The sequence below is a fragment of the Falco naumanni genome, chromosome 9, assembly GCF_017639655.2.
Source record: "Falco naumanni isolate bFalNau1 chromosome 9, bFalNau1.pat, whole genome shotgun sequence".
Lineage (NCBI taxonomy): Eukaryota > Metazoa > Chordata > Aves > Falconiformes > Falconidae > Falco > Falco naumanni.
The window spans coordinates 23088743-23104622 of NC_054062.1; the positions used below are offsets into that span (position 1 = coordinate 23088743).

The 15880-nt window shown below is 42.8% G+C and overlaps 1 protein-coding gene across 2 annotated transcripts in view; it reads left to right on the forward strand.

Annotated features, from left to right (window-relative positions):
- The window catches only part of SH3PXD2A (SH3 and PX domains 2A), a 272082-nt gene extending 256202 nt beyond the window's left edge, over nucleotides 1-15880 (forward strand). For both annotated transcript variants that reach the window (XM_040606729.1, XM_040606728.1), the window contains 2 exons: nucleotides 1896-2015; nucleotides 2150-15880. In XM_040606729.1, the coding sequence (XP_040462663.1) occupies nucleotides 1896-2015; nucleotides 2150-4045 (2016 nt within the window). In that variant the 3' untranslated portion in view covers nucleotides 4046-15880. The remainder of the gene's footprint in view (nucleotides 1-1895; nucleotides 2016-2149) is intronic.

Consider the following 15880-nt stretch of genomic DNA (forward strand, 5'->3'; position numbering starts at 1 on the left):
TGCGTGAGCATTAAAACCCATTTGACTGTCTCAGAAGGTTTAAAGTTCCTCTAGATGTCTTTAGCCCAGCCTGCACCTTTCAACATTCTCTTGTCTTCAACAACTGGGAATGTCTCCCTTCTTTCCATTGCTACCATTTTTGAGGTGGCTAAGCTTCACTCCCATGTGTGTTTAAAGTGGCTTGGGATCTTGTGGAAGGATTTGTACTACAGGAATGAGATGTCCTATGGTTGTTTATCCTCAAAGCTAGAATTCTGGAAGTTTGGATCACTTTGAGATTAGGACTGTCATCTTCAGATAGGAACTACTCAGTAGTTTATTTGCACAAAAGTCATGCTCAGAACCTCTTTATAACAAGGCAATACATAGTGTTTAATCTTTGCTGTACACTTCATGAGCAGTATGTGACTTATGATTTTTCTTTGTCACCTGAAGTGCCTCTTAACAAACTAGACAAATAGCGTATTAGTGTTTTCTTCCTATTTCTCTTTGCATTATTTTCAATTAGACGTTGTTTTGGCAAGACTACTATGCTTAATCCCATGCTAAAAATAACAATGATAACATATGTGAAACCCTGAACATGTCTGCTGTTTCCAATTATCTTCATTTAATCCAAACCATCCTATTATCTGAAGGCATTTTATTATGCTGCACTTCTGCTGTATTTCAGCATTTATAGTGCAGAAACATCCAATTATAACATTGTTAGACACAGTTCCTAAGGTGCAGTGATACGTTCTCTGTGAAATGCTACATGCTGTGCGTGATGAAACACGGTTTGTTAGTTACAACAAGGATATCTTAGAAATGGAGGAGCATGTGAGTAAAGCGCGGTATGCCATTTGCCTTTCTCCCATTAACAGCTTAGGATCATTCTGTGTCTTTGGCTGTCCTGTGTCTGTCTGTGGCAGGTCTGACCTGTGTTCCAAGAGATCCTGAAGTACCGCAGTTCTTGCATTAGAACCGTAAGCAGTGAAGTGCAGAAGCTGTGAGGCTTCACCATCATCTAGTCATTCTGTAGATGAGCAACGTGCTAATCTGAAAAGCTTTCAATATTGAAATTCTTGAAAGGACTCTGGCCCCATTTATCTCCTTAAAAATAATTGTAACAAACTAAAATGTGACAGCTTAATGTAAAGGCACTTTGCTTTTAAAGGAGTCTGGTATGCTGCCAGAATGACTGTAAGGAGCAGTATCCTGCTTCTCATGGAGACTGCCGTTTAAAAGGAAGTTGTGTTGGGCCTGAGTAGAGGTTCTGAGTCTCAGATACAGGGAGGAACTGGAATCTTTTGATCCTGTAGTAAAGTTCTTCCTTTCTCCTGTAGCTGAGCAAAGCTCTTCATAGGGGTCTATGATACTATCTTTGTTTCTTGCTGCAACAGATGCCCAGTAGCTCATATCACTGACAATTTCAGATGGTTTGAAAATCCAGCTGCAGATTAAGACCAATAATTCATTAGGAGCACATGCTAAGGTAGCATATTTGATGATGGGCAGAATCTACTGCAGGCCTGTTGCAATGCAATTCTCTGCAGTTGTGGCAAGCCATCTTTCTGGACAAAATCTCGGAGTAAATGGGCTGTTGTTACTGTGACTGGAATGGCAGCTCACACTTTATGACCCATCAGTAAAATGTTTTACTGTTCAGGTAAAGATTATCACAGTTTTAATAGCTGGTGAAGGCAGGATGAACAGTGCATATTTTGAAGGGCTTCTCTCTTGTGGCCCATCTCAATCATCAGCTTCTACTCTGGAGACCTGGGAAGTTATCGTTAGGAAGGAACACAAGAAGAAGGAAGAGTTTTAGTGAATAAAGGCAAATATTTTTTCATACTGCTGTTCAGCCCACTGTTTCTTTGATTTAATTGAACAAAGCTTCCTATTTGCTGTAGGGTTTTCAGTTGCCCAAACCACCAGAGCCACCCTCTGTGGAAGTGGAATACTACACCATTGCAGAGTTCCAGTCGTGTATCTCTGATGGCATAAGCTTTCGTGGAGGACAAAAAGCAGAGGTGAGCCTTAGCAGTGCAGCTGGGAAAATTGTAATATTATTTGGCTGTTGCAGGGGTCTGGATTGAAAGGGTAGGAGTGGAAAGCAATTGCTTGAGATTTTTGTCTAAGTAACATGTTCCTTGTCATCGCCTAGGTTATAGAAAAGAATTCTGGTGGCTGGTGGTACGTGCAGATTGGAGAGAAGGAAGGGTGGGCTCCAGCATCTTACATTGACAAGAGGAAGAAGCCAAATTTAAACAGAAGAACCAGTACTTTAACCCGCCCAAAAGTTCCTCCCCCAGCACCTCCCAGTAAACCAAAAGACTCTGAAGAAGGAACAACTCCTGGAACAGTTTCTTCAGGAGATACCCAGGACTCTCCCCACAAGCTGAAATATGAAGAGCCTGAGTATGATGTGCCTGCCTTTGGCTTTGACTCGGAGTGCGATGTGAGTGAAGGTCATAATGAAGAGGGCACTCCTGAAAAACGACTGTTTCAGCCCCTCAAACCCTCTCCTGTGTCATCACTTCAGAAAGCAAAGTTCAAAGTAGGAGAGTCTTCAGAAGAAGTTGCTCGTGAAGAAGAGACCATCTATGAGAACGAGGGATTCAGGCGTTACGTGGAAGATGCTTTATCCAATAAGGAATCTAGTGGAGACTCTGATTCTCAGAAAAGCTCCTCTCTTTCCTTGATCCGAAGGAATTCTCCATGTTCCAGCTCTCCTAAATCATCACTTGTGAAGCTCAAGATGGACAAAACCATCCAGCCCGATCTTGGAAAATGTCATTATTCCAGGAGTGAGGAGACAAAACCGAGATCAGCTTCAGATGTTGGCTTACGTAGCATGCCAAGAACAGGCATGAAGAAGGAGCCTGGGCAGAGTCCTTCCATTAGAGCAAAGCCAATTGTTAGGCCCAAACCCTTCCTGAACAAGGCAGACTCTCAGAGCCAAGAAAAGATGGATATCAGCACTTTAAGGCGTCAGCTGAGGCCAACTGGGCAACTCAGAGGTGGACTTAAAGGTTCAAGAAGTGAAGAGTCCGAGAGCCCCCCCGGCACAGCTTCTGAGAACCAAGATGATCCTGTTAGGAGGAGCTCGGCTGATCTCATTACAGCTCCTTCCCGTAGCATTTTCTGCTCTAGCCATCCAGCCAAAACTGAGCAAGAAAATGACTCCAGATGTTTCTATGTGACCACTGACTCTTACCAAAAGGTACAGGATTCTGAAATTTGCTTCCCAGCAGGAGCGGAAGTGGAAGTGCTGGAAAAGCAAGCCAGTGGGTGGTGGTACCTGAAATATGGAGACATGGAAGGCTGGGCTCCTTCCCATTATTTGGCTCTCCCTGATAACCAGAGAGAAACCACATTAGCAGAAGCTGATGCCTCATTTGCCAGGAACAGGAAAAATGAAAACAAGTCAAACAGTTTAGAGAAGATAGAGAAGAGGGTCCAGGCTTTGAACACCATCAACCAGAGCAAACGTGCAACACCACCCATCCCAAGCAAACCTCCTGGTGGTTTTTCGAAACCATCTGCGCCAGTCAAAATGAGGAATGGTGTGAGGCAACTTGCTGTCCGGCCGCAGTCAGTGTTTGTGTCTCCACCACCAAAGGATAACAACCTGTCATGCTCCTTGCGCAGAAATGAGTCTTTAACAACTACAGATCATCTTAGGACCGTCCGTCGGAATTCCTCCTTCAGCAACGCGTGGTCGCAGCCTGGTGAAGCGAAGGGAAAGCAGCCTGAGCGGTCGGGTACAGAGGGCTCTGAGACCACCTCCAACCTCCCTACCCAGAGGAATGGGATTCCTGTGTCCACAGTCAGGCCAAAGCCCATTGAGAAATCGCAGTTCATCCACAACAATCTCAAGGACATCTATGTTTCCATTGCAGACTATGAAGGGGATGAGGAGACTGCAGGGTTTCAGGAAGGTGTGTGCATGGAGGTCCTTGAAAGGAACCCAAATGGCTGGTGGTACTGCCAGATCATGAATGGTGTGAAGCCATTCAAAGGCTGGGTGCCCTCAAATTACTTGGAGAAAAAGAACTAATATTGCAATATCTTTAACCTCCCTAATTTATACTGTTCCTGCTGTGTACATGTGGAAAAAAACCTCTTTGCTACACAAAAAGACATTTCCCTGTGCTCCAGTTTGTACAAAGGGATAAAAGGAGTCTATGCTGAGGACAAATTGCCGTGTTCTGGAGAGGTTTGTGGGGTTAATATGTCATAAGCAACTGAGGAAGATGCAGCATAGTCAAATGCCTTTTTGTGAAGTTGTTTAATAATCTTGTATGTGTAACAGGGTATGACATCCCATCTTTCCCATTATTGATAGGAAACCAAATGTGTGCCTTTTGTGAGAGAAATACACATGCATCTACTTGGGGAGTTTTGTGCCAAACTGTTTTACAATATCTTGGCTCCCTTTCTCCTCATTCTTGTCTGTACGTGGAATACCCAAGAGTTTTGAATGTGTTTCCACAACTTACAGTGAGAAGCAAATGGAAGCTTCTGAAACACAGAGGGACTCTAATCCTTTGGAGACTTTTAAGGGTTTTTTGGTTGGTTTTTTTTTTTTTTTACTGTTCTCAACAGTTGGTAGGTCCAGAGTTGGAGCCTTTTCATTGTGGAGAGACTTGGTCTCCAACTTCAGCTGTGTTTTGTTGTTACTGCTAACTCACCAGAAAAGGCAATCAGGTGGTGTTGGTTGGGGGCTTTTTGTTTCTTTTCGTTCTGTCTTGTTCTTTGAGTTGGGATTTCAGGTGTTCTAGGGCAGCAATGCCTACTGGTGCTTGTAAAAACAAACCTACAAACCCCATGTTTAAGCATGTCAGTTACTTCGTAGACTCCATATTTAGTTCTGTGTCTGACTCCTGCCAGATCATCCTGGTTGATTCTCTTCCTGGAGTTGGGTTTCTCAAAACTTGTCATAATATCAAAATGTACAAAAGTCCCTTAAGACACTAAAGAGAAAGTTGTCAAATGTGTTACTTCTGTTTTTGCGATCTGGTCCTAATTCAAGTGTGCTGACTGCTGGCAAGGTCCACCAAGGTATTAGAAATAACCGTAACCTTCTGCAAAATCAGTGTTTACAGTGGGGAAGGGAGGGGGGGGGGGAAACCATCAAACTTAGTCTGCACATCCTTAATTTGTATATTTTGGGGAAATTGTTTTTCTGTGTTTTGTTTTTGTCTTTTCTGTGCATTCTGGGTTTACTTTAATATTTTTTTTTTGTCTTGTTTTACCAGAAGAGACTTAAAACTGAAGCAGGAGCCAAATATGTGTTTCTGTTCCCACTTGAATCCAAAAAGTACATTTGTACTGGAAAGCGTGCCTGGGCTTCTCAGGTTCAGAGATTTAATATCAAAGCAATTAGGCCTACAATGCATCTAACCAGGAAGCTGCCTCTTCTAGTTCCTTTCTATTTGCCTCTCTTAACTTGTGCTTTGAAACATGTCACATGGTGTGGGTAGTGTGGGAAATGAAAGAGGCATCCTTTGGAAAAGGCTAGGAATATGGCGTTATTTGTGAGGTAGCCAACTCTTGCACTGTAATCATCATTGGCTAAATCCCTGCACTACTTGAGGAAGTCATGCCTTCTTTTTTTTTTTTTTTTTTTTTTTTTGTAATGGCCTTGTTTATCACTCAAGATGAATATCTAGTTCCTTTAAATAATAGGCAGCATTGTAAATCTGTTTTAAGGGGGAGGGAGCAGACCATTTCACTACTGGTTTATACAAAATGATACATGCCCTTTTATCCACAGTTTCATACCAATTTGGCTAGGGAGGTAAAGGTTATAAAGACTTTAAAACAGCTGGGATCAAGGGGGTGAGTAAAATAGCACAACAATATCATGCATTACTGGGGATGTTTCTCTGCCAAAAAAATTTACACAATTTATACGTTGTTCTTGTCTTCTTTGGTTTTCCTTTTTTGTGGTTTGGGGTTTTTCTTAATTTCCGTGGTAACACTGAGAGAGTTGCCTACAGCTGATGTGACTGATGTCCTTTTGGTAGCTGAAAAAACATCCAGGTGCCACAACTGGCTACGAACAGTGCTGTGGTTCAAGCAGCTCTCTGCATCCAGATGGGGAGCAAGGCTGTTTGGTTGGGATCCCTTTAAATTGTGGTGGCAAGAGAAGGAGGTGTATCTGCACAACAGCTTGTATCGCAGTGTGCAGGGTCCTCTTCATACCTTAACATCTTAACCACGTAATATGTATGTATATTCCAGTTTGCCACATCTTACTGGATGTGTATCTGAGGCATTGTGGCCCTGTCTCATACTTCTCACCATTGTTAGTTGTACTAATATGGTAGCAGCCATAAAAGCTGCTGGAGCTGTTGTGAGGTTATAATAGAAGTATTATATTCTTCTGCTGGACAGTATTAAATAGAGCAATACATAGAGTTATCTGCTAGATTGCAGTACTAATAGTAGTGACTTAGTGACTCGTATTAATGTTGTTATGATTTATTTTAACAATAATGATGCGGAAGTGGTTCATTATTTTGAATTAATGCACTTTAACAATAAAGAAACCAAAATGGAAGCCAATGCAAAGAACCAAGTGCATTATTTAAAGGTGCAGTATATAATTATCATTTTCTTGAAGCACATATTTATTAAAAATTAACTTATTATTTAAAATATTCTAAAGTTTTGTTTAAAGACATTCCCACTAGGTCATCTCTTTGGGGGGATGTAAAAGCACAGCTCCCAGATCTTCTGCATTGAGCCACTGAATTCTCTGAGTGTGGTGTGGTGTGACGTGAGCCCCTACCCAGGGAGAGGAAAGCAGCACGCAGGTGAGAGAGCCTGGACTACTATGAGTATTCACACTTGCATCCAGCAAAGCCGAGCCCAGAGCACCTCTGAGCTGCAGGAGTCCTTGCAGGGTTTGGGGTGGCAAAGCCCGTTTTTGGCAGGCGGTTGCAGTGCCTGGCTGCCGTGTGCCTTGCCTGAGTCTGGTCCCTGGTGGGTGTGGGCTCGCCATGAGGCTCAGATTAGCGTGAGGGCTTCAGGATCTGCCTGTAAAACGCGGGCCAGCTCTGTAACAGATGCCAGCCTGTCCCGCAGCTCCCTTTCCACCTTGCTGGCTTCTTCTCCAGCTCTGGCTTTGGCAGGGAGGTGGTTTGCTGAGCTCCAAGTGGTGCAGGGGATGACGCAGAGCGACGGTGCCTGCGGTACTGCCAGGGTTTTCTCAAGCAGCAGCTCAGTGTCCCATGGATCAATTGCTCCTTTTCCCATCTCAAAGGCTTCATGGCCCCCTGAGGAAAGGCCAGAGCCTGTAGGTGGGCTGCAAGATGTAGATGGGCCTCTGCCCCCACCTGCACCAGGAAAAAGGATGGGGTGCAAATGACCTACTTGGTGCTAGAAATGAATGTGGGCCACCGCCCGGCATGCCAGGCTTCCCACCTTGTGGGAAAGCTTTGGTTTGGGCTTCCCTTTATTTGGTGGCTATTTTGACTGCTCGTGTTTAAAGGGCACTTTTAAAGCAAATACCTCCCAATGCAGTTTTTCCCCCTCCGATCTTACCGTTGTCATAGCGTCTCTCACTGATCTCTTTTTGTTTATTATTTTTTTTATTTTTACTTTTTCAACTGAGAGATATCAGGAAAAGAGATATTTATTTTTTTTTTGCCCATCAGCAAGCAGCTAGTTTTTTTGGTCAGCTCCACTGATAGCCGAAATAGCAAGCCCTTTCAAGCCTTTTCCACTGTTAGCTGTGAAACGGAGTGAAAGGTCTTAAGCTAAATCAGAAAAGCAGGGCAGGAAAACCTGGCAGGGTGCCTCAGAGGACAGTGTAGTGCTAGAAGTGTTTTTAGCTCTTTTCTGAAATGTTCATGTCACCTTAAGCTTTATCTACTAAATTTGTCAGAACTGACACTGGATCAAGAGCAATATTTAAACGTAACGTACACCTCAGTGAACACTCAATGCAGAAATCAATAGTACTGTTTAAATTTCTCTTTTTCTGGTTTATTGTTGAACCAGATGGCGAAGAGGAAGAGCTCTGCAGGGCTTGGGCAAAGCCCTTTGCAGCTGAAGGGGGCCCTCCTCCGGGGGGAGAGGCGGCTGCCTTGCTCTCCCCTGCTGTCCGTGCTTTCCAAAAACTCTTGAATTTGGACCAGCAGAAAATCCAAACTCCAATGCCAGAGAACAAAATTTAAGAATGTGAAAATTGTGTCTTGCTGTATACTGCAACTTTAATAATAATGAGCACTTCTGAGTTCGTTATTGAGGTTTATATAATGCCTGAAAAGTTTAATTGCTGGTTTCCCTTGTCTCCCCTTTCAAAACACTTCCTTACAACGGCAAGAGTAACACGGTTTTGTTAGCAACCCTTCCCCGTGGGAGGCAATTCCTGTCAATTGTTTTAGCTCTCACACCTTGCAGTGGGTGCATGTACCAGTCCTTTGCAAGCCAAACTTTTCAAGATGAAAGATACAATGGGCACGTGTTGGGATGCTTCACTGATGTGTCAACAAGAAGTTTTTAAATCAATGTGTACAGTAATGGCAAATACACAGTAATGAAGGATTGAAATTGGGTCACGGTTAGACTCTTAAAAAATAGAATTTCACGTCTGCACAGTTATAACTAAAAAACGGATTTGGCCCTTAAGCATACGTACCCCAAAGACTCCTTCTGTTATGATGCTATAAAGTTTGACGAAGGCATTATATAATTGTTTTCATCACTTTCAGATCTTAATGAATCATATTTTATTGTAATATATATTCATTGCTTTCCTCAGTTAAAAAGAAAGTTACTGCTTTTATCTTATATGAAAAACAAGGGAATTTGATAAAGCATTCATTATTTTCATATTACTAGTATTAACAGAATAGAACTAGTACTATTTAATTTTAGATCTTCATAGCTAGCTTGTTAATAACTCATATTTTCCTGTGTTGTATCCTACTATTTTTTCTATTTTTCCCAAATACTCTGCATTCTTGAGAAAAAACAAATCCAATGAGTGGATAAGTGCAATATTCATAGAATAAACAGGCCCCTCATCCAGGACTTGGAGTGGAACGTGCAGTGTGAAATGTTTGCAATTCTCTATTCGTGCACTCTTAGGGGAAGGGGAAATGCAGGGGAGGGGGTAGCTAGTTGAAAGCAGGACCCTTGGGCAGGTAGGGACTGATAGCTGGGGTGGTTTGGGGTGGTAATGGCTGCTTTTCATAAAACAGCATTACCTGCTACTGAAAGCATAAGGATTATGCAGCATGTTGCTAGGATTATGTATAGAATGTGCATTAACATCCTTGTCGATACAGGACTTCTGAGCTATGCTTGAAACACCCTGTATGTCATCCATGCATGATACTGTCTTCTAGTATGTCTGCTGGTTACGTCCTCTGTTACGCTTCAGAATCAATGATCACTTCAGAAGGGAAAAATAATTCTTCTGGTGCAGTCCCAAGTTTTGATACTGCATCATTACTTGTATTTATTGCAGGAACTATGGGAGTATTTTTACAAGTCTTTATTTCTTTTCTTTCCTTATTGTTAACCTAAGAAAAAACATTCCCGTTTTGTCTGGGTTAGTTCTCACCTGCAGAATTTCACAGCTGGTTTGGGTATTGATTTCATGTTTCTTGGCTTGCAAAGGCGATCTCTCAGGTCCAAAGTAAAGCTGGGCAGAAACTTAGCTCTTCAAAAGAGGTTTTGCTTTAAATTCTATTTGAATGGAAGAACTTCCACCTGTCCAAAATAATGTGACTTTCCAGGTAGCAGCAAAATCTACTACCTTTGAAAAACTGGACTGTTTTTGTAAGATGCAAGAGAAATGTGAAAGCCAGAGCATTTGATTCTCTGAGCTCTGGGAAATACATCTCCTGTGGCCCTAGTTCTTGTCCCTGGAGAGGGGGTGTACCTCAGCTTTCTGCTTAATTTTTGTCCTGCTGTTCTTAGGTTTATCAGGAAGCCTTAGTATTACCAGAGACCTTTGCATTCAAACAGAAAAATGGAATTCTGCAGCTGTGTAGAGATGGTATCAATTACATGATTTTGGAAAACCTCTAATACTTTGCAAACTAATCTGGGTTTGAGGAGTCAGCTTAATTCTTTCACGTGCTCTTGTCTAAATTGGCAAGAGATCCATGAGCATCAGTAGAGTGACACTGACAGAAGACTTGCAGTGGAGCAAAGCACCTTGCGGGTGCTTAGCATGGACCGTTCTCAGCAAAAGCAAGCACTGTGCACCGTTCCTACACCTCCAAAGGGTGCACAGGACTGCTGAGCCTTGGTGCTGCCATGCCGTGATCCACTTTCCTGCAGGTTATGCAGCTTTTTAAAACCAACTGGAGCTTTGCTGCTATTTGCTGGTGGCTTCCCATCACTGGCAGCTCCTTCTCTGGCAACTTCAGATGCTATTTAGCCACATAGCAAAGTGCTGTGTATAAATGCAGCGTTTGATAGCTGCCAACAGTACCAATATGATGGTCTGAGAGCAAATGTTTGTGTAAGTTATTTTATTTTCATTTGCTTTTAGTTACTTGGTAGAAGCAGGGACCACCAATGTGGCGATGCACGGGGAATGTGTCTACACACTTGAACTGTTTGATGGCCTCTGCTAGCTCTGCCCCTGTGCTTGTATTTCTTTCTCTCCCTCTGTGCTGCTCAGTAGTCATGTCTGTCGTGTGTGTCTGTAATTTACAAATAAAGTACTGTATGTAGGGCTGGATCCAGAAGCCCTCACAGTCAGTTGACTTTGGGTTCAGATACAGGTTGCTGTTGCTGCTTTTCCTCCTCTGTCTTAGACCCAACTTGGAGCAAAGCACAGATGTCTGTAAAAAGTCACCCATAACTCTACTTTGGGGTGTCAGTTTTGTGGGGTGTGCATGTATTGCCAAGGGTGGAATGAGGGGATCTTTTTTTTTCTTGGGTGCCCTCACATCAGGGCTATGGCTCTGCAGCAGTTGCTGGAGTGACAGCTGCGCTGCACCGCATGCAGACCTGACTGGCGTAGGCAGAACAAATTAGTTGCTCCCGTTTTATAATGTCAGGGCTGGGCTGGTCCCATCAACAATGTTCTTCATTTGTTCTTGCATCAAGGTAGCATTGATTCTAGTTGGAGTGCAATTTTTTTTTGTTTTGTGTTTGGTTTTTTTTTAATAAATAAATTTGGTTTAAAGCTTCACACTGGCGTTTTACAGACCTGTTCTTGTCAGCATAAGCCACTACTGTCCTGAGTTGAGACTCCTGTTTGTTACTGAATTAAAATAACAGGAATTATGTTGATAATTTGGAAAGAAATGAGAGGTAACTATATTGGCAGGGGAGAGATAGATAAAATATGAGGAAAAAGATGTTTCTAATAAGGCCATAAATTATTTGGTCTGACACTGCAGGTGCTTTCTCTATGTAAACGATTTTAATATGTCACTGCTCTGTGTTACGATATTTCATTATTGAGAAAAGATGAGGTTTTTTACTCTGTGATATATTGTGACAATCTGTATCCTGAAGCCAATGATCCACCAAAGGACAACCACGGGTTACATGTTTGTTGTAACTGAGGTGGTTTGTGTGTCTGGGGGTTTGCATACACTGAGGTTCAGCTGATAGGACAGGCAAGAGTGACCGTTCCAGCTCTGCCTGCCTTGGCCCCCTGTGAAACAGCCCTGTGCTAGTGGCACCTCTAGTGAAATGCTGGGTTTGGTGATCTCTCCCTGATGCTCAGGGTTATTTGGTTATGATGGTACCTGTCTTGGTCGCTGCTTGGTGGAGGAGAAAAAAAGAGGGGAGGGAGGGAAAATCACTTGGCACCGTAGGAGAATTTTAAAAATACAGCATTTAATTTTAAAATAAATATTTCAGGCTTCTCAAGATATTCCCCTTCAAAGCTGTGTTAGTGACTCTGAATTTTATGTCTGAAATTTAAATAACATGGCAACTTTATCTGTGCAAACAGTTCTTTTGTGGTTTGAGAGCTTATTCTTGAACTGCTTTTGGGTCACCAGGGAAGTAGAAATAAAGAAACAAAATCCCATCATCACCCTTGGGCTTTAGGCTGGGGGGGGGGGGAGGAGGACCATCAAATTCTGTTCTGACTCTGGGTCCCCCTAAGCGCCCAGATGAGGTTTGTTTCCATTCCCTAGAAGCAGGACAGAAGAGAATAGTGCAGTCATTGGAACTTTAGCCTGTAACAATTAGCAAACTGGAACAAATAAAAAAGGAATTAAAAAGAAACCTTTGAAAAAATGAAATATTTCAGTGAATAGCTGACTTAACTATTTCCTGTCCTGGATTTTCATGGGGTGGGGTGAGTTATAATTGTTTCCAGTCTCTAGGAGGATTTTTTCTGCAGCATGCTGAATAGGCTTGCTGAAAAAACTTGATCATTACTCATTATGAGTTCAAACCAGGAGTATTGCAAAAGCAAAGTGTGTGTAGCATTACAATGACTTTTTTTGTACTGAGGGTCCAAAAGGAGCACTGTGGGGTCAATAGTGTACAGAGTAGGTGTGTTTCTGCTGCCTGGCTAACTTCACATTACATCAGTGCCATTTCTTTATTGCAGATTTAATTGCAGACAGCAGTGCTCATTACTCTGCTTGCAGTGTTTGCATGAGCGTCCTCAGTTAAGACTCAATATCAAGTTTCATGTCAGGAGAAGTCTTGCCAGCAGTTTTCTTAGGCTGAGGTTCAGATGCGGATAACTCAAGGTGGGTGTTGAAAGCAGCTCAACTGGACGTGTACATCTGGAGCTGTTAATTAGCCCAAATTGTCTCTGGAAATGGTGGGTAGTCAATTATGGGGAGCCTAAACCTGCTGTTGAATGAAGGCTGAAAGCTGTTTGAGCAGTTGTGCTCCCCTCTGTTAGCAGATCAATTGCATGTGTCTGGACTAGAAAGTCCTATGGGATTTGTTGTCCCAAATTTGCAAAAAATTTTTTTGATCTAGGCCTGGTCTAAGTGAGGTTTTGCAGTGGGTTTCCTGGGTGGTTGATGTTCTTAACGCGACCTTGAATATTAGATGCTGTTGTCATTTCTGTGTTGGTGTAGCGCTCCATTTTTTAGTGGTCAGGTGGTGGGAATGTACCTGGTGGGAGCTTGGGAGAGTATGTCGGTGACCAGAGATAGAGAAATGTGTGGCTGGTCTTAGTGTGTGTGGCTAAGTTGGTGACACTTTTTTGTCTTTTTTTGTTTGTTTTTAACGTGGGAACCATTTTGTCTGTTCTGCTTGGGAAACGGTCTAGAAGTTGGTGTGGTTTATGTTGCAGTATATATGAGAAGGAGTAACTGAGAGATTTTTTTTTTTAAGAGAGTTTGTGGGCAGGAGTCCATTCAGTTTGTTTTGGGTTGCAAGTTAAGCCAAGAGAGGAAGAAAATTAGTCTGGGGAAACCCTTTTTTTTGTGGTAACAGCTTTTGACCATATTTTCTTGTGGCCTCTGATCAAGCTCCACTGAAGGTAGTGGAGTGAATATTGTTCATCATGCAGATGTTGGAACCAAGTATTGATTCTTTCAGAGCTGACAGGTATTTTGACATTCATGGCATCACTCCTTAATGTACCTATAGCAAATGTGAGCTAAAGACAGAGTAACTGCAGCCTCATGCATTGCCCAGTTTTTGTTTAATGAACTCAAGATGGTGACCAGTTGGATAAAACTGTTCATTCAGTGAACAGCTCCTGCAAGGGTCCAGATGTGCTTGCGTCTCTGAGATGCTTTCCTAGAAAAGGAAATCACATGCATGATAGAAAATTTTGCATTTCTGAGTTATTCCAGTAAAACTGAAACCCAGAAAAATTACTAAATGACTTTTTTTGCGGTTTGGTGGTGGGTTGTTGGGGTTATTTTGCACTTAACAGTACCTTTTGCCATCGATGGCAAGAGTTATTGTTAATGTGGGCTCAGATGCCCCAATCTATCTGAACTGGCACAAAACAGAAGACCATTTTATGACTGGTGCCTGAGTAGTCTGCATGTAAACGTGGTAGATTTGATGCAGATTAGAGTACTTCTCTCTGGGCCAACACAAAAAGACGCATTATCAGTGGGGAAAACGTAGCTCTCCTTTTTGCCAAGTGACCCTGTAGAGATGTTCCTCAAGCTTTAGCACGGATCAGCTGAGGACCTGTGGTTTTTTAGCTGATACATGAAGTACCGTGGGCCTGGTTCTGTGACTGGGACAATAAAGTGCATCTCTGTCCCGGTGAGAATTATTGAAATTATCATAGTTCAGTGTTGTCATTTGCTCTGGATATGACAGCAGTGAGCGAAAACTTCCCCCTAGCCCAGACTTGCAGACTTTACTTCAGTGCCCAGTCCAGAACTGGTTTCAGAGGTGTCTCCATGGTGATGTCGTTGTAGGCCAAGTGCAGTAAATGGTGGGGTTAAATATCACCAGATTGTCCACGTGCCGTGCCCAAGTGCTTGCTCAGAAGAGAACTGCGAAACAACGTAAAGCAATGGAGGTTTGGAGTTTTTCCCTACAGCAGCACTTACTGAAGCAGTGAAGTAAAAACAAAAGTTTGTTTGAGGGATTTGAATCACATCTGTGCCTGTAAAGGTGAAAACTCTGCATGGTTGTCTCAACAGGGAATGAGAAACACAGATTGTCTTGGGCAGTTGTGCATGTGAAGATGCAGAGCAAAAACTTCAGGTCACTGTGCCTAAAAGTAGATCCTGGCATTTCTCTTTAAGCATTTATTAGAGCAGGTGTTATCCTGGAATTGAATAGCATTTAATAATGGTTAATTAAGACTGTTCAAAAACTCCTGGAGGAAAAGAAAAGACAAATTGTGTTCTGGACGCTTGGAGAGGAGGGAGTTGAAATAAATGTAAAATATTGCCAGGTGCTTTATGAACTTAATTTTTCTCCTAGGATTGTCATAGATCCTTGTCACTGTATCCTGGCCCACACTAGTGCTATGGCACAGTAATTGGGCAGTGACACCTCTCTGCAAAAATCCATAGCCATGTGTCTGTGATGGGCATGTGTGTATTGTAAAAGATGAGCCTAAAAAGGGCCTGGAGTAAACTATGCTTGATAAGCGAGGTCCTGATTTGCCTGTTCCAGATATGCCAAATAACTTGTATTTAGGCAACTTCAGCTCCTTCCAGGCAGCTGCCATCACACACCGTTAGCACGCAGGTGCTGCCGTCTGCCAGGTTTTGGAGACTGGTAAATGCTAGTGGAAAGGGAGATTCAGGATGCGCACTGTCACTGCCCTTCCTGTTCTTCAACTGTGCCCGAAGTCGGAGCTGTGCCAGGCCAAAGCAGGATCAGACCCTTGGCACAGTGTTTGCTGTGTCCCACAGGGCTGAGCTCAGCTCTGCCAAGTGTTTTGAGTGATGTTCACTGGTGCTGCGCACTGCGGTGACGCTCCCCCCTCCGTGTGTGCAGGGCCTGGGGAGGCTGTGAGGGACTGCCGGAGTCTGAGGGCTCTTTTCTCAGAGTAATTGCAGGTTCTTGCAATGTGAACCTCTAATGTTTTCGAAGACTCAGGCTGAAAGGATTTGTTCAACAGACAGTACCTGTCATCTCCCAGTTCACTGACTGCTTGAACCAAAGGTGGTGCTAAATCTGGTCTCTGTAATATTTATATTTTGTTGGACTTTTTTTTTTTTTTTTCAGTGTTTGATAAAACAGATGCAGTGTCCTTCCTACATGAGAAATTTAGTCCCGGCTTGGGACATGGCAAAACTCACTGGACCTTCAGGGTCCAGAATTGTTGCTTGTTAACATTTGAGCAGGCTTGCAGTGTTCTGGGGGGAGGTGGGAAAAGGGTACTCTATCTTCAAATGCTTGCAGACTGTAAGAATTGATTTGTGATTTTTTTTTGTTTGTTGGTATTTTGTTTACATTGCCTCTTATGCCCTAAGGAAAAATAAATTTTTGACCTTTTTAATTATGA